Genomic DNA, 17,986 nt, shown 5'->3' on the forward strand with positions numbered 1-17,986 from the left:
CACTCGGTAATAAACGGATTCTGATTGTTATAAATATATACATCGTTCAAAATTGTTTATTGCTTGCCTACCTTCCTCATTATCAAACTAAAATCTTGGACTCTCCATTCTGAGCTCGATGAGTAGAGGAATATTCCGTCCGTCTAAATTAATCTTTCAGTTATGCAGGAGATGACTGACACCAATAGTTCCCCCGCAAATCAGTATGCTTCAATTTTCGGACATGGAACTAAGAACATTAAGAGCCTGACTGCTGTAATCCTCATTTTTGTTCAAATCGCATCTCCAGTATCATTTTTTGGTTGGAACTTCTGGTCGACCCCTACTGCAAATGCAATTCTATACTCTCCTGACACCAACGTTCCGAGAACTGGAGAACTTGCTTTAAGGAGGGCTATTCCTGCTAACACGAACATGAAGGCTATACAGGTTATAGTTTATATTTGAATCTGCTCCACTATTATCTGTCTTATATTGAAAACCAATTTCTGGATTGCTGACTTTTGCTTTTAGGCTTCTCTAGAGGATATCTCGTACTTGCTAAGGATTCCGCAGAGAAAGCCCTATGGAACAATGGAGGGTAATGTAAAGAAAGCCCTAAAGGTATAAATTTTCCCTCATATATTATGTCTCAGTGACGGTGGATATTCTCACTATCCATATACATGTGCCAAGCTTATGAAGGGTTAACATTCCTGAAAATTTAACGTATCATTTGCTTATCAGATGATCATTTGTTGATTTTTTCTCACTGAATTTGTTTTCAAAGAGTTTCCCCCATATATGATGTATCCGGTAATTCCTCTGTCTGTTCTTGAAACCTGGAAAAACCTTTGCATAGCTAGAATTATCTTATGCTTTAATTACTATAAGTTGTACATCACTTATGCCATCTGGGATATTTTGTTACGTTTTGTTGTTTTTCTTCTTTTGTGTTCATCCCCTGAGTTCAGATAGCAACTGAAGAAAAAGATTCTATTTTGGCTAGTATACCACAAGACCTAAGGGAAAAGGGTTCTGTATTGTATACTACCCTCGTTGAAGGAAAGGTACATTTACTACATTAATTTTTATTATATTTACAAATTTAACATCAACCGAAAATAGCATATTTAATATAACAAAGAACTCGGATTCCATGGCTACTTTGTTAGGGTGGGCTGCAATCACTCCTGACATATATTAAAAATCAAGATCCGGATAAAGTATCTCTTGGCCTTGCATCTTCTCTGGATACTGTTGCAGAAATAGAGTTGTTACAGGTGACATCGACTCCCAAATTAACATATATATTTTAGTGATGCATATTTCGCAAGGAAAGCCATATCCCTTAACAAAGATACTAGTAGCTCTTTAATTAATCTCTGTGGAACCTTTGTGTGATGTTTAGCCTCTTGCCCTTGGACTGGAGAAGTTTCCAATGGCATTAAAAATGCAGATCGGCTGCTTATGCCACTTTGATAAGATCATCATGAAAAAATATTATTAACTTGAGTACTTGACACTGCTTACGACAGGCTCCAGGATTATCGTTTTTGTTACCAGAGCCTTACTTGAAGTATCCAAGGTCGGTATCCTCCAATTGCCTTTCTTTTCATGTAAAGTGTTACTCTAGACTTCTAAAGACTGAATTATGCCTTTTATAATCATGCTCTAGTTTGTCTGTTTGGCTGCTCTTTGATATCTACTTGTATGAATCATACATGACTGGATCTTTTTGGTACAACAAAGAAGGTTTATCTGTTTCGGAAACTATAATAATTGTTTTTATTTTCAACTATAGGTTGGCAGGGAGAGGAATGGTTGAATTTACCATTGAAAAGGGGGATGGGTCCACATTTTCTCCACAAGTAGGTGGTGAACCTATTAAGGCTGCCACGATTCAGGTATGCTGAATCTACATTGTAAAATAAATCATGGTCCTTGCATGCAATATACCAGATATATATTTCAGTTAATGCTCGGAATAAATCTTAACCAGCATTACATATGGAACATTGGAAAACTGAGTAGCATTCACAGTTGATGTTGTAGAGTAATTATTGCATGTGGATAACTTTTACTATACATTTTAGTATCCCAACTTATCAGTGGCTAATAACTATAGGTTGTACTAGACGGATATTCAGCACCACTGACAGCAGGAAATTTCGCAAAACTGGTAAGGTACAATCCCTTCAGGCTCAAGAAAATTCATGTACTAGATGGATGGATATACTAATACAACATATATAATCTTCCTGTTATTATGCTGTTGCTTCAGAAATACTTCTAAAGTAATTATCTCCAGGTAGTTGATGGTGCATATAATGGATCAAAACTCATCAGCGCCAACCAAGCTATTCTTACAGAGAGTGGAGCCGACAAGAAGAGTGGATACAGCGTTCCGTTAGAAATTATGCCATCAGGGCAATTTGAGCCCTTGTACAAAACATCATTGAGTGTTCAGGTCCTTCTCTTTGTTTTATTATATATCCTCTCGAAGGAAAGAAGTTGTTGGCTGTTTGGTTTCCCCTTAACTTTTGCTTGGCAGGACGGAGAGCTGCCTGTTCTTCCTCTCTCCGTTTACGGAGCAGTTGCAATGTCACATAGTGAAGACTCGGAGGAATACTCATCCCCCAATCAATTTTTCTTCTATCTATATGATAAAAGAAACGTGAGTTCAAAGTTTTTGTTGTTTAAGTCACGCGCACGCGTCTTTTTCTGTTAGATTATCATTTTACTCAGACTTGTCTCTTGATATATCGTTTATTACAGTCTGGCTTGGGAGGGATCTCATTCGAAGAAGGGCAATTTTCAGTTTTCGGGTATTTTTCAAAACCTGATCCTCTAATCTACCCATCTCCTAGCTTTTAATTATACTACACCTGATAATTTTTCACCTTACTCAGTTACAATACATTAATTTTGCATGCATAGATATGTGACCGTTGGGAGAGAAATTCTTCCAGAGATAAAAACAGGGGATGTGATTCGTTCTGCCAAGCTGGTGGAAGGTCAAGATAAGCTCGTATTGCCAGCGGACAGTACTTGATTAGAGCTTTTCCTGCAACTCCACTCTCGTGTTTTTCTACTACAAAACAAATTGCTTTTTTTGTTTTCTTCCTGAGGCTGTGCATTGTATATGAGTACATTACAAGAATGACTTATGAAGGTCGTCAATCAGCGAATTTAGTCAAATACTTTGAATCTAGCAGACTCTACTTTGCAAGAGCTCCGCAGCACTAGTTTATTATTGGAATTTCAGCGAAACCGGACGTTAACGTCCGGTCCAAGCAATTGAACATAAAGAACTTGATTAGAGGTGTCTGTCTGAAAAGGAGTTCAGACTGGTCCACCCTGAACTATCACACATATCCTAGTATGTATGTATCCAGCTCCTTCAACTTCACCTTGCCACATCTACTTCAATTTCGTGGTCGTAGTACCTATCTCCCGTTAAGAAATCTTACTTGGTAGTTAACGTGCCGTTATCTTTTTTAGTATACATTATTACAAGTTTACGAGATGAGAAATAGAATGAGTGAATGACACGACACTCTTAACTATCAGCCGAAGATATTTTTGGACACACCAACTCCACAAGCTACAACGAATACATGGGGCCCATTCAGTATCAATATGTGGAGAGGAGAGAGGCAGATATTATTTATTTTCTGAAAATTGTTCTCTCCGCAGATACTGTCATTATTTATTTTTCTCGGAGAGGTAGGGGTGAGTACGGATCCGCCCCAATTCACCGATTCAATCGATCCACTCCAATTCAATCGAATTTAGGTTGAGTTTGGTTGGATTGGATTTGAAAAGAAAAATGAAAATTTAATTCAATCCAACTCATATTTTTTATCGTGGGTCGGATCATGGATTTGACGAAAAATATTCAATCTAATCCATTAATCACATTTTTATTAATTAAATTATTATTTATATATTAATATATATATAATGATTTCAATATATTAACAACAAGTCTATAAAATTTACATAATATCGTTTAAATATTATGTATTATTTGGATGAAAATTTATGACAATATATATGTACAAATAATTATAGATATTTTGCTATAAAGTGATTGAAGTGATTGAAGTGCATAAAGAATTAATTAAAACTATTTATTTTTTGATAAAATAATTTAACTTGTTAAGAATTTTTAACATAATTTTTTTCTTTATCAAATCCATTTCGATTCATGGATTATCTAACCCAACCCGTTTATTCGACGGGTTGGATTACGAATTTTTTTTCGAAAATCCAATCCAATCCATCGTGATTTTAGATAGATTTGATCGATTTTTCGTCGAATCCAACCTAACCCACTCATACTCATATCTCATCCCTAAGGAGAGGAACCTCAGAAGAATATGCACCCATTTACGTAGAATTATGACGTCTTAAATAAAACTTTACTTTATATTTTAAGAAATGGTCGCTTATAATACTAAACCAAAATACGTGCTATATTCCATAGTAGTAGAAATCTACAGGATTGGTAGCCACTTGGTGTTACATGTGGACTACATTGGTTGCCCGGAATCTCAATAATAAATCATATCAAAAGAATCTTGTAACAGCCACGTCGATTATAATCTTGTACATAACAACCCACTAGGATAATAACATTTTTTACCTAAAACATATTAAAATTAACAATTTGATACTTGTGTTTGTTTTTTCAAGGTAATTTTCCGTCAAAAATCCTAACAAATTCATAATTTTTTTAGTGATAGGTTAATTCTGTTAAATTTGTCATAGACAGCGTCATATAAGTGACATATCACCATTTGACTTAGTATATTTGTCACGTCAGTATCTTAACTTTAAAAAAATTCAAATTTCGGCCATCACGTCCGACGAGGACCCGATCAAATATCGTTGGATTTCGAAAAAATCTACATAGCCAGACCCATTTCGTCAAGATGAACATCGTGGTGGTGTCAGATTTTTCAAACTTCAAACGATTTGATGCGGATCTAAGCTTAAAGTTGCGTTGTGGTGGCCGGAACCTGAATTTTTTTTTAAGATTGAGGATGCTGACTTGACATATATGTTGAGTCAAGTGGTGATGTATCGCTTATGTGGCGCTGACTATGACAAACTTAACAAAATTAACCTATCACATAAATAAAAAATATGAATTTGATAAAATTTTTGACATAAAAATACCAAATTATTAGAGAAAAAAAACGAGATATCAAATTATTAGTTTTAACATGTTACGAGGTAAAAAAAATGTTACTATCCCCACCGTGCTATCCTACATAACAAATAATTGACGAATCCCACATACCATATCCATGAGCCCGAAAGCAGCTAATTCCAGCTCGCTGTTAACAGCCACGCTCGCTCAGTTAAAAATCCGGGAATTTTTCTCAAAAAAGCTTCAACTCGGAGAAACGCTATCATTCATCCTATTCTAGATAGAGCTCGTAATCAGTTTCTTCCAAGTTCAAACTTGATGGCATCATCCCTCCAAGCCATTCAAATATGCCCCACCAAGAGCCTCCTCTTTCATTCGTCCAAACCCCATAAACCCAACTCCTTCCAAATCCCCCTCAAACCCATTTTCCCGGGAAACAAACAGAAATTCAATTACGACAGAAAATGGTCTGTACTGAACTCGCTAGTACAAGGAGGAGAGCACGACGTCATCCCAGTACAGAGCGAGGATAGTACCGACCAACAAGGAGGGGTCGCTGTGAGTCAGTTAGAGGAGGAGGAAGTCGGCGGCGAGTTGATGGTCGGCGGGTTTGGACCGAGTGAAGGCCAGCTCTCCTTTGAAGGCTTCTCTTCTGCTGGCGGTGGCGGTGAGATGAGAGATTCCGATGAAGGAATGGACAAATTGATTGATAGGACTATTAACGGAACCATCGTGCTCGCTGCTGGCACTTTTGCAATTACCAAGTTGCTCACCATTGACCATGATTACTGGCAAGTAAGTATTATTACTGTGTTTATATTTTGCTAGCTAAGCATCTGTTGGGACTTGCATGATCCTCTGATTAGTGTAAATGGGAATTGTGTTTGCTAATCAAAGTTTGCATTTTTATGTTTGTGCATTGGATGAATGGTACTCTATATTTGTGCATCTGGAATGTATATACATAGTATGTGTGTAGGAGCTAAGCCATTGTTTTCTTTACTTTCATCTTAAGGGATGGACCGTTTATGAAATCCTAAGATATGCACCTCAGCACAACTGGATCGCCTATGAAGAGGCTCTCAAGGCAAATCCCGTGTTAGCAAAAATGGTTATCAGTGGAGTGGTCTATTCTATAGGGGATTGGATTGCCCAGGTTAGCTTTCTTTTAAGGGATATATAGTTATCAAATTCAAGTCTTTTGCATGCATATTTTAGTTTCTGTTTATGATGAGTCACTGTTGTTCAATTCTTCAGTGTTTTGAAGGAAAACCTCTCTTTGAGTTTGACCGTACTCGGATGTTCAGATCAGGATTGGTTGGCTTTACACTACATGGATCCCTATCTCATTATTATTACGAGTTCTGCGAGGTTGGTTTAACTCTCTTGTGCAATATCTACCCTACATCATCCTTACACGTCTTAATTAATCTATTACATATTTCCTCGTTTTCAGGTTCTTTTCCCATTCCACGACTGGTGGGTGGTTCCGGCAAAAGTACTATTTGACCAAACTGTGTGGGCGGCAATCTGGAATAGCATATATTATGTTGTTTTGGGATTTCTGCGTTTTGAATCTCCGGTCAATATCTTTAGAGAATGGAAGGCTACGTTCTGGCCAATGCTAACGGTAAGACTTAAGAAAATGATCTGTTATTCTTTCTGCATATCTGTGTCATATGTAGTATGTAATACCAACTAGGCTTCCCTACGAATACACTAATGTCTAGTTAATGGCAGTAAAGCTAAGAGTTCCAGTTAGTCATCTTGAACTTGCCAGCCAAGTAACTGTGTTCTTGGATTTGTTTTGCAGGCAGGGTGGAAACTTTGGCCATTTGCTCATCTTGTCACCTATGGTGTCATTCCGGTAGAACAAAGGCTTCTTTGGGTGGATTGTGTTGAACTTATTTGGGTCACCATTCTTTCAACGTAAGTAAAAATTTAGAATTCTTGATTTTTCTTTTTGTCTCACTTATTGTGAAATTACACTGAAACTGAAATTTGTGGATTGGTGAGTATGTGGTGTTCTGATTTTTGTCGTCTATATTGAGAGAAAATCTTGAAGTGGAAACGTAGGCTCATTCAGGAGTTGGTAAAAAGATCCACTTCTTTAATGTCACCTTCTCATTGGCAGACCACATGTGATGGTAGTGACCATATAAATAAAGCCAGCTTGAATCACTCGATTAATTTTTTGGAATCTCTCTATGAATGTGACCTACAATAGTCCATTTCAGTGTCCTTTTCCTTCTAATGCATTCGATTTCTTGAGCTATAGGCATATACAGTTCAAAAATGATTTTCACCGTTTAGTGAATTCTTACTTAGTTACCTTGTTTTTTGTCCCTTGTTACCTAAATAGTTTTGTTGCGTTGCAGTTATTCAAACGAGAAATCCGAAGCAAGAATATCTGATGTTTCCGTGGATGCAAATTCCCCTTCTACATCTCCAAATGAATAGCCAAAGGTGAGAAAGAGCATAACCCAAAGTAACAGTGAAATTGGACAAAAGGATTCCCAAAACAAAACAGGTGTTCTGTCTGGCCTGGGACAACTCTGCTGGCCTTCTAAACAAGTCCGGATCTGGAAGGACTGATTATGGTGTCTATATTGATTATACAGTACAAATCTTGTCCGTATATGTCAGATTTCATTTTTGTAGCTAAGTGTAAAGTACAAGTCTCCCCCCAAGGCTCATTCGTAAGTCTGTCAATCTGTAAATCCCACACACTTGTGCTATCTAATGTCGACTCAAATTCACCATACATACTTCTATTTATTTCCCACCTCCTTCCTATATAGTGTTCACTTCACCTCCCCAGTTACCATATGGATATGGAGTATCCAATAGTATTTGGTGACAATTAATCTGACATATTCACGAATCAGAACAAATATCAATAATGTGCTCAACAAGACTACAACTCGGAAACAACACGATAATCTCAACAACACTATAACTCAGAAACAACTCTATAAGTCCAACAAGTCTACAACTCGGAAAAAAAATCTGTTATAAGCCCAAGTAGACTACAACTCGGAAACAGATCGGTTATAAGTCCAACTAGACTATAACTCAGAAACAGATCGGTTATAAGCCCAACAAACCTACAACTCGGAAACAAGTCATCATTATTTCTCTCTTTAAATAAATAAATAACCATTCTAAAACAAAAATATCACGATTGTATTTTCAATGCCGTTGTGGGCTTGTTAGGCCTATTTATAAAAGGCCATGAAGGCCCATTATTAAATAACAAGTGAGGGCCAAGTCGATGCAAAGTAGAGAGCAGAGACGAGTAAAAAACTCAAACAGAGATGAATCATCATTTCATTTGCTTGTATTATTAGTTGATGATACATAACATAATCTAGGGTTTTTTCGCCGTTTTGCTTTCACTCTTTGTCATGGGGGGCATGGCCATGGAAGATTTGCCCGGAGAACTTCGTCTAAACATACTAACAGACTAACCTTTAAAAGTATTGGCATTTTCATGTGCGTCAGCAAGAAATGGCTCTCTGTCGTCAAAAACCCTGATTTCATTTCATCATACACCCAAAACAAAGTCAAAGACCTACCTTCCTTGCTCTACCACCTAGACTCAGGTGATTTGGAATTGCGTCGCGACAATGAAAGATTGGATTTTACAATTGTTTCAGATTACCTGGTTGTGGAAGGGATGATGAGGCCATTTCTATCTGCAATGGCGTGGTTTGCCTTGCTCGGGGAGGGCCTTGTGATATCGTATTGTGGAATCCCACTATCAGGAAGATTATTTCCCTTCCCCGACCTAATTACACCGATTGTGATCATTTTGAGCAGTTTCTCGGCTTTTCGTTCGATTCGCTTACGAACGACTACAAGGTGGTCAGGACGATAAATCTTACCGCACCCTGCTGTTTGGGTTCGATGTGAATAAGGAGAGATTTCGGAAATTCAAGCTGCCAGAGTGTTTTAGCCTGGAAGAAAAATCCTTGAGGTTGGCAGTTTACAAGTCTTGCATTGCAATTTGCTCTAGTAGCGAGTATGATCATTCTGTACTAGTGTGGGTCATGAAAGAGTACGGGAATGTCAAGTCATTGGTGAAGATATTCGATTCCCCCGCTCCGGCCCACTACTCGGGCTTCGAAATAATGGTTAAATACTGTTGGAAAGGGGCGAAATTGTGTCAATCGATGCCGAGACTGGAAAAGAGGAACAAGTTGATGCCTTCGTGGAAGAGTTGGAGTTTTGTTCAGGTTTTAGTTTTTTTAAGGAAAGCCTCATCTTACTTGACAATGACAATACTGAGCTTTGCGACACACCTACCGGCAGGAGTAATGATCCACGTGATTATTTGGATTCCGACGAACTTACACGAGTTGGGCTTTTATGGTCTCAAGAGTGATCCATGTGACTATTTCGATGATGATGACGACGACTTTGACGACTTAGATTTTTATGGTTATTACTAGCAAGCAACTTTGGGAAGTATGAGCATCACAGGAAAGTCGTTCTCCTTTTCTTTTGCCGTGAGAGTGTAGTTGATGGTTATTTGTGATATGCTGTCTCTGTTACTGGATTGAATTCCTTATTTACCTTTTGGATATAGTTATGTATGTTTGGTGTTTGTTTGGCAAATGCACTTGAAAGCACATGGAGCAATTACTTGAGCATATTGTGAATATAAAACTTGAGGGTAACGGATCTGAAAGAAAAAAAATTAGGGGTAGGATAGACGTTAAATGAAAACGTTGAGGACCTACTGGTTGCTGTATGGTTTTACGAAGAAAATTCCCTTGCACATGACAATAAAAGAAAGTATCGCTTATCTAATTATATATTCTGCTAATATAAACATAATTTTTTATTTCAATTTAGATGTAAATTTTGATAAATTTAAGGAACATTAATTATGTTTATCTATTATACCCTCACCATCTTCACCTTCATGTCTCTCATGCACTCTCCTTCATCAATTTTATCATCTTTACTCTCATGTTTTATGAGGGATTTTTAATTTATACAATCATAATTAAGTTGAAAAATAAGCTTATAAATAATTTTTTTTATTTGTATAAAATCTCCTATATTAGCATCTAATTTGGGACGGAGGGAGTATGTCAAAACAACGATGCAAAGCTATTTATAATTGTGATGATCTTCTGTGAATGTAGATTTTACCCAACTTTAGGTACAAACAATAAATTTTGTATAACGGAAATCCTAACAAAATATTGAGTTGTCTGAAAAGAAAACCCAACTTGTCTAGTTGGAACAGAAAAAACCTAACGTTAGCTTCCATTTCTTTAAATGAAAACAAAGTGAAAAGATTGAATATCATTTCTTTTTCGTTTTCGCGGCAATAAGAATTATATTCTTCTGGCTGGATCGAATTGCCTGTGATTGAATTAATTATATTCTCAGATCGAAATGTCGTTTGGAGCACGTAAAAACCCAGATGGCTCGACAACTATAGGGCGTTACACCACATACAATGCGGATAATCGTACCATTATGACATGCTACGTCCCAGAAAATATTAACTTTTTTGTGGAAGGCCACTCTCCGTGGAGTATCCGACCGATGACGGATTACTTTCCGTTGTTGGTTCTGCGTTTCTGCCTTGGCATTCTCTTGACCCGCCTTATGAACATTGTCTTGAAGCCTCTCAAGGCGCCTCCTTTCGTTGCCAATGTTATTGTATGTCGAAATTAATAACTTGAACTTACCAACTACTTCGTACTATTTTCTTCTCTGACCAAAATTTTGATTTTATGTATGTATATTATTATTTCAGGGTGGGATTATATTAGGTCCTGGCGGAGTACTCTTTTGGAATCGGTCCGTAATAACCGCAATGTTCCCTTTTGAAGGCAATCAAGTGATGGAGTTGGTCTCGAATTTGGCACTCACATATTACATGTTCCTAGTGGGACTAGAGATGGACTTGGCACCCATATGGAATGTTGGCAGCAAGGCAATCTGCATTTCCCTAGCCGGAATCTTGCCGCCGATAGCCGCAGGAATAGCTTCTATGCGCATAGTTAGGCAAGACAACGATAATGAGCTAAACATGTATGGCTCCATATATTGGGCTATAGCACTCACCGTCACAAGCTTTCCAGACGTTGCTCGTCTTCTCTCCGATCTGAAGCTCATGCAGACGGATGTTGGGAAAACAGCATTAATTTCCGCTCTTCTCAATGACATTGCTTCCTGGACACTTCTCGTCGTAGCAGTTACGGTCCAAAGTGCTAACTTAAGTGCTTCGCACCAATCAAATTGGGAATTTTATCTTAAAGTGGTCCCCACCCTAGTTTTCATACCATTCTGTTGGTTCGTGCTCCGGCCTCTAGTCTCTTGGTTGATCAAACACAGTGTGGATCTCTCGGACTCATCCTCTTCATCGGTTGAAGACAAGTATACTAATCTGCACGTCTACTCTGTTATCACCGCGGTCTCCTTGTTTGGGTTTATAACCGATTCCTTTGGCTCGCACTCTATGGCCGGTGCTTTCATGTTTGGCCTAATCATACCTCCGGGAGAACTCGGAACCTTAGTTATGGAAAAAATCGAAGATTTTGTTAACGGAATTCTGTTGCCGATCTTTTTCCTGACCAATGGAACTCGATTCAACGCCGTCACTATGGTTGGATTTATAAGTAAAAAAGGAAACCTTACCAGGTTTCTTTCCGTGATAGCCTTATCTTTCTCTGTCAAGATCATTAGCACTTGCATGGTGTCTCTGTTCCTAGGTTTTGAAATTTTGGAAGGTTTCACACTTGGGGCCCTAATGAACACCAAAGGAGTCTTGGCTCTCATAGTTGTCAATGCCGGTCGTAACTTGAAGGTAGGTAGTAATATTTGCTTATGAGAGAATTATTCCTGTTAATGTAGGAATATTCTGTTTACTTGTCAGAATTATCAAATAAGGTACTTTCTAATGTCATTTCTTTTTTCCTCATGTAGGGATTTGATCAAATGCAGTTTACAACAATAGTAACGGAGTATATTCTAATGACGATAGTCGTGGTACCTCTCGTCAATTTGGCTTATAAGCCAGCAAAGCGTTTCTTGATACACAAGCGAAGGACTCTGTTGAAGTGTCCAGCAGACTCTGAGCTTCGAATAATAACCTGCGTTCATTCTATGAACAATGCGACAGCTATAACCAGCTTTCTCCAAGCTTTAAATCCGACAAGACGATACCCAATAAAAGTATTCCCTATACGTCTTGTTGAGCTCACTGGACGAGTAACTGCTATGCTCATTGTTCATGACACCTTAAAGACTGAGAAGTCCGATAACCATGAAATCATCAATACGTTCCTAGACATGGAGGAAGAGAATGTAGGTGCATTCATCCTGCGTCCGCTTACGGTTGTGTCCGCTTATTCTACGATGCATCAGGATATCGTCAATATAGGAGAAGACGAACGTGCAAGTCTTATCATCATTCCGTTCCATAAACAAGCCATGGCCGATGGAAGGATGGACGAGGGCAACCCTTCAATTCGAGAAGTTAACCTAAACCTCTTGGAAAGTGCACCTTGTTCTGTTGGCCTATTGGTCGACAGGGGCCATGGTTTTGCGACCCAACACTCGCACCACCATGTCAAGAAAGATTTCAACATTGCTATGATCTTCATCGGTGGGCCTGATTGTCGAGAGGCATTGGCTTGTGCTTGGAGGATGGCGAAGACTCCAGGCGTCAGCCTAACCGTGGTGCGCTATGTTTCAGGCAATGAGGTAGATCCCAATAATGACGTCCACAGAGATCACCAGGAGCAATTGGATGATGCGTATATCAACGAGTTCAGGTTCAAGACGATGAGTGATGACTGCATCCTTTATCTGGAGAAGCAAGTGAATAGCGGGGAGGAAACTGTGCAAGCTCTAAATGAAGGGTACAATGATATTGATCTATACGTAGTAGGGCGAGGAAAAGATGGATCATCTCCGTTGACTTTAGGGCTAGCAGAGTGGTGCGAATGCAAAGAATTAGGAATCGTGGCCGACACACTCATGCAATCTGGAATTTCATCGTCTATCCTTGTTGTGCAACATTATAGAAGCAAAGAAACCACCGGACCTGATGCCCGTCAAGCCTTTGTGAATCATAGAAAGAAGGACGATTATAGTTTTCGTTATTAAGCTAAGCTAAATGTCAAGTTACATGGAAAATATTATAATTTTCGTTTTTGACGTGGATAAGGAGTAATTTCGAAATTCTAAGATGCCAAATCGTTTGAAACATAAACATGTTAGAAACATTATATGTATAAGACATGCTTGATCAAGAAATTCCTGTCAGAGCTAGTACAAACCAGAAGATGACAATTGACAGTTCTTCAGAATGGGTAACCTCAATTCTGTTGGGTCAAGCTTGAATGCATTTTTGACCCATCGAAAATGATGGAGTATGTATGAACCAAAGATTTTCCAACAGATAATGATCGATATTTCTTCCACAAACATATTATCTGGAATCCTGTTTGAAACTTGCTCATTCATGTTTGAATCAATTCCTACGAGTCCTTGGCCATTTTGGTCACTGGATTTAGTTTCAGTAACAAACAGATCCTTCTCTGCAATATTTTCAGTTTCATACATAGCTTATTCTTGCATAAACTATCTCGCTAATTTTACGTATCATTACATTCTCCAAGTTCTTGATAATCCCTCCTGGGCAACAAAGCTTCTGTATGCCATGCCAACCAAATCGAACCAAAAAATAAGACGAAACCAACATAAGAATCAGTCCCTTTTAGGAACTTCCTACGCGTGGCAAAGTACTTGATCATCATCCGTTTTGCCGTCGTATTCTTATAATCTTATCCCTGTTTGATTTTGATTATCTCTCACAAATTTCATGTTCAATCTTAGATTTTTGCTTTACGAGATGGGATTCAAACAAAGATTGAATTTAACGGGATATTCTTTTCAATCAAACCCGTTATGAACCGATTAATATGTTTCTATAGCTTCTTCATGTCAGCAATTAGAAGTATTATTTATGAGTATTATTGTTACTACTTAGTATTATAGATGGTTTATGTCAGCAAGTATTGAGAGAAATCAGCCTACACATTCCACGTCCCGGTCCAAGTGGTAAAAGTTCTAAACGGCAGGGACAGCCGGACAGGGGACATATTTGCACTGGAATACAAACGTTGAGGGTAAAACATATGAAAGAAAATAAGAGGGGTTAGATAGACATAAGATGAAAACATTGAGGACCTGCTGAATTGCTTAGGCAGGAAATCTCTTGCACGTACAGTTGCACAAGAAACTGTTCACAAATGGACTTTAGAACATTTTTTTTTTGGGGTTAAATATCACATTTTATTATTATATTAGTAACAGAAAAGTCAAATCTAATTAAGTAGAACAACGATGCAAACTATAGTTATATGATATTTGTACGAATTAATATGCATTTTTACCCAACTTTAGGTACAAACAATAATTTCGAATATTAGAAATCCTAACAAAATATTGAGTTGTCTTCACAGAAGAGTTCCAACTTGTCTCGTTGCAACAGAAAAGCTTCGATTCCTTCATAAGAATTAAAACAAAGAGTTGCAGAATTTAAAAAAGTATTAGTCTTTTTCTTTTTGATAGATAGGAATTAGGAATATACAACATTCTGTATTTTGTGCAGATTCGAAAAAATATTCCCAAGGTTTTGAGAGATGGACAAGCGTTTACACTCAGATGGGGCAAAATCTGTAGGGAGTTACACACTGTACAATGTAGATAATAACACGATCACGACATGTTACATCCCGGAAAACATAAACTTTTTCAAGGAAGGTCACTCTCCGTGGAGTATCCGACCAATGACAGACTACTTTCCACTTTTGGTTCTGCGTTTCTGCCTCATCATTCTCTTTACTCGCATTATGAACATTGTTTTGAAACCTCTTAAAGCGCCTCCTTTCGTTGCTAACGTTATTGTATGTTTTCTATTCTAGTCTATTGCTAATTTCTTCTCGATATATCTATCTTATAATTATGTAATTAAACTGAAATGTATTGATTATTTCAGGGGGGGATATTGTTAGGCCCTGGCGGAGTATTCTCTTGGAATCCGAAGTTAGTAATCACATTACTTCCTTTCGAGGGCAATCAAGTGACGGAGTTGGTCTCAAATTTGGCACTCACATATTACATGTTCCTAGTCGGACTAGAGATGGACTTGACTCCCATATTTAATGTTGGGGCAAAGGCAGTCTGCATTTCCCTAGCCGGAATCTTGCCGCCGATCGCTGCTGGAATAGCTTCTATGTTTATGGTTAATAACGGTAATGCTGAGGTATATGGCTCGGTGTATTGGGCTATAGCCCTCACCGTCACAAGCTTTCCGGACGTAGCTCGGCTTCTCTCGGACCTCAAACTCATGCAGACAGAAGTGGGGAAAACAGCATTAATTGCCGCTCTTCTCAATGACATTGCTTCCTGGACTCTTCTCGTCGTAGCAATTACCGTCCAAAGTGCTTACCTTAGCTATGGGAAAAATGAAGTGCGTTACTGGCTGATTCCTTTGAAAGTGGTCCCCACCCTAGTTTTCATACCATTCTGTTGGTTCGTGCTCCGGCCTCTAGTCTCTTGGTTGATTAAATACAGCGTGGATCACTCGGACACCTCTTCATCGCATGAAGACAAGTACACGAATCTGCACGTCTACTTTGTCATCACCGCGGTCGCCTTGTTTGGGTTCATAACCGATTTCTTCGGCTCACACTCTATGGCTGGTGCTTTCATGCTTGGCCTAATCATACCTCCCGGAGAACTTGGCACCTTAGTTATGGAAAAAATTGAGGATTTCACTAAAGGAATTCTGTTGCCGATCTTCTTCCTCACCAGTGGAACCCGATTCAACATCCTCACCGCGATTAAATTTGCAATGGTCTCAAAAGCCCGAAACCTTGTATGGCTTCTTTCTACGCTAGCCTTATCATTCTCTGTCAAGATCATTAGTACATTCATGGTGTCTATGTCCCTAGGTTTTGAAATTTCAGAAGGTTTCACTCTTGGGGTCTTAATGAACACCAAAGGAGTCTTGGCCCTCATTGTTGTCAATGCCGGTCGTAACTTAGCGGTAAGTAGGAATATTATTAACTTTATTTTATCAAATATATTTATCACTCTTCTCATGGGAAATTCTAGCTAGCCAATCATTCCTAATGACAGAATATTGTTTTATGTAGGAATTTTCTGTTTACTAGTAAAGCACGACATGTTTATTCCTAATTATAAATGACATTCTTTTCCTGTTTAGGGATTTGATCAGCTCCAGTTTACAACAATTGTATCAGGGTATCTTCTAATGACGGTATTTGTGGTGCCTCTCGTCAATTTGGCTTATAAGCCAGCAAAGCGATTCTTGCAACACAGCCAAAGGACTCTGGTGAAGTGTCCAGCAGAGTCTGAGCTTCGATTGATCACATGCGTTCATTCTATGCGCAGTGTGACTGCCTTAACTAACTTTCTCCAAGCTTTGAATCCGACAAGAAGATTCCCAATAAACGTCTTTCCTTTACGGCTTGTTGAGCTCACAGGACGTCTAACTGCTATGCTCATTGTTCACGACACCTTAAAATCTGAGAAGTCCGATGACCATGAAATCATCAATGCGTTCCTAGACATGGAGGACGAGAATGCAGGCGCATTCATCGTGCGACCGCTTACAGTGGTGTCCGCTTATTCTACGATGCATCAGGATATCATCAATTTAGGAGAAGACGAGCATACAAGTCTTATCATCATTCCGTTCCATAAACATGCCATGGCCGATGGAAGGTTGGACGAGGGCAACCCTTCGATTCGAGAAGTGAACCTGAACCTCTTGGAGAGCGCGCCTTGTTCCGTCGGCATACTGGTCGACCGCGGACATGGTTCATTAGCGACCCAACACTCGTCGCACCAGAATCTCAAGAAAGATTTCTGCATTGCTATGATCTTCCTCGGTGGGCCCGATTGTCGGGAGGCATTGGCTTGTGCTTGGAGGATGGCGAAGACTCCAGGCATAGCCCTAACGGTGGTGCGGTACGTTTCAGGCAGCGAGGTAGATCCGAATGACGTGGAGAAGAATCAGGAGAAGCTGATGGACGATGCGTATATCAACGAGTTCAGGTTCAAGACAATGAGGGATGACTGCATTCTTTATCTGGAGAAGCAAGTAAATAACGTGGAGGAGACGGTGCAAGCTTTGAATGAAGGGTATGATGATATCGATCTATATATAGTCGGACGAGGGAGAAAAGGGTCATCCCCCTTGACATTAAGCCTGGAAGAATGGTGCGAATACGAAGAATTAGGACTCGTCGCGGATGTGCTCTTGCAGTCCGAAATTCCATCCTCTATTCTTGTTGTGAAACAGTACACCAAGAAAGCCAGTGTTGGAACTGATGCTCACCAAGCCTTTGTCAATCACAGAAACAAGGACGACAACGGATTTTATTTTAATTGATTAATTTTACAATTGTGTGTCAGCTGAATGTTTAAGTTACATGTAAAATACTGAGTAATACTTAGTATAAATAGACTGCCTTTTTTGAGACATTGCCTTTTGAAACTTGAGAGAAGTGAGCAAGTCAGCTAAGTCCTGAAGGAATTTATTTTTTGAAAACTGATAACTCAATATCAGAGTTAATTAAAAGAAAAATGCTCTTTTTGAATTCCAGTGATGCAATTATTCTATATGCCTTTGAATATCTCAGTATATAAATATATATTCCGCACATAGTTGTTGGGTTTTAAGTTTTGAGACGATTCGGCTTCCTAGTATTGCCTTTCATGGCCTCTGTATGTATGTATATATCAAACCAAGTTGAACCAGCTAATTAATTTTATCAGACA

The 17,986-nt window shown here is 38.7% G+C and overlaps 4 protein-coding genes across 4 annotated transcripts; all 4 read left to right on the forward strand.

Annotated features, from left to right (window-relative positions):
• The first annotated feature begins 228 nt into the window (after positions 1 to 228).
• LOC139883328 (peptidyl-prolyl cis-trans isomerase CYP37, chloroplastic-like) lies at positions 229 to 3,034 on the forward strand. The gene is made up of 11 exons (XM_071867518.1): positions 229 to 429; positions 514 to 603; positions 954 to 1,049; positions 1,155 to 1,262; positions 1,518 to 1,567; positions 1,784 to 1,886; positions 2,108 to 2,161; positions 2,291 to 2,449; positions 2,534 to 2,656; positions 2,758 to 2,807; positions 2,920 to 3,034. Exons 1-11 carry the CDS (start codon positions 415 to 417, stop codon positions 3,032 to 3,034), a joined length of 963 nt encoding a protein of 320 aa, XP_071723619.1. The 5' UTR covers positions 229 to 414.
• Positions 3,035 to 5,458: 2,424 nt separating this feature from the next.
• On the forward strand, positions 5,459 to 7,600 carry LOC139883330 (uncharacterized). The gene is made up of 6 exons (XM_071867519.1): positions 5,459 to 5,935; positions 6,156 to 6,296; positions 6,398 to 6,511; positions 6,597 to 6,770; positions 6,954 to 7,069; positions 7,519 to 7,600. The coding sequence occupies exons 1-6, from the start codon at positions 5,459 to 5,461 to the stop codon at positions 7,598 to 7,600; spliced, it is 1,104 nt and encodes a 367-aa protein (XP_071723620.1).
• Positions 7,601 to 9,315: 1,715 nt separating this feature from the next.
• On the forward strand, positions 9,316 to 13,276 carry LOC139883331 (cation/H(+) antiporter 15-like). The gene is made up of 4 exons (XM_071867520.1): positions 9,316 to 9,378; positions 10,547 to 10,822; positions 10,920 to 11,972; positions 12,092 to 13,276. The coding sequence occupies exons 1-4, from the start codon at positions 9,316 to 9,318 to the stop codon at positions 13,274 to 13,276; spliced, it is 2,577 nt and encodes an 858-aa protein (XP_071723621.1).
• Positions 13,277 to 14,817: 1,541 nt separating this feature from the next.
• LOC139883332 (cation/H(+) antiporter 15-like) lies at positions 14,818 to 17,597 on the forward strand. Its single transcript, XM_071867521.1, has 3 exons — positions 14,818 to 15,081; positions 15,174 to 16,226; positions 16,407 to 17,597. Exons 1-3 carry the CDS (start codon positions 14,818 to 14,820, stop codon positions 17,595 to 17,597), a joined length of 2,508 nt encoding a protein of 835 aa, XP_071723622.1.
• The last annotated feature ends 389 nt before the right edge of the window (positions 17,598 to 17,986 follow it).

Source organism: Rutidosis leptorrhynchoides, unplaced genomic scaffold (assembly GCF_046630445.1).
Source record: "Rutidosis leptorrhynchoides isolate AG116_Rl617_1_P2 unplaced genomic scaffold, CSIRO_AGI_Rlap_v1 contig384, whole genome shotgun sequence".
NCBI classification, from domain to species: Eukaryota; Viridiplantae; Streptophyta; class Magnoliopsida; order Asterales; family Asteraceae; genus Rutidosis; species Rutidosis leptorrhynchoides.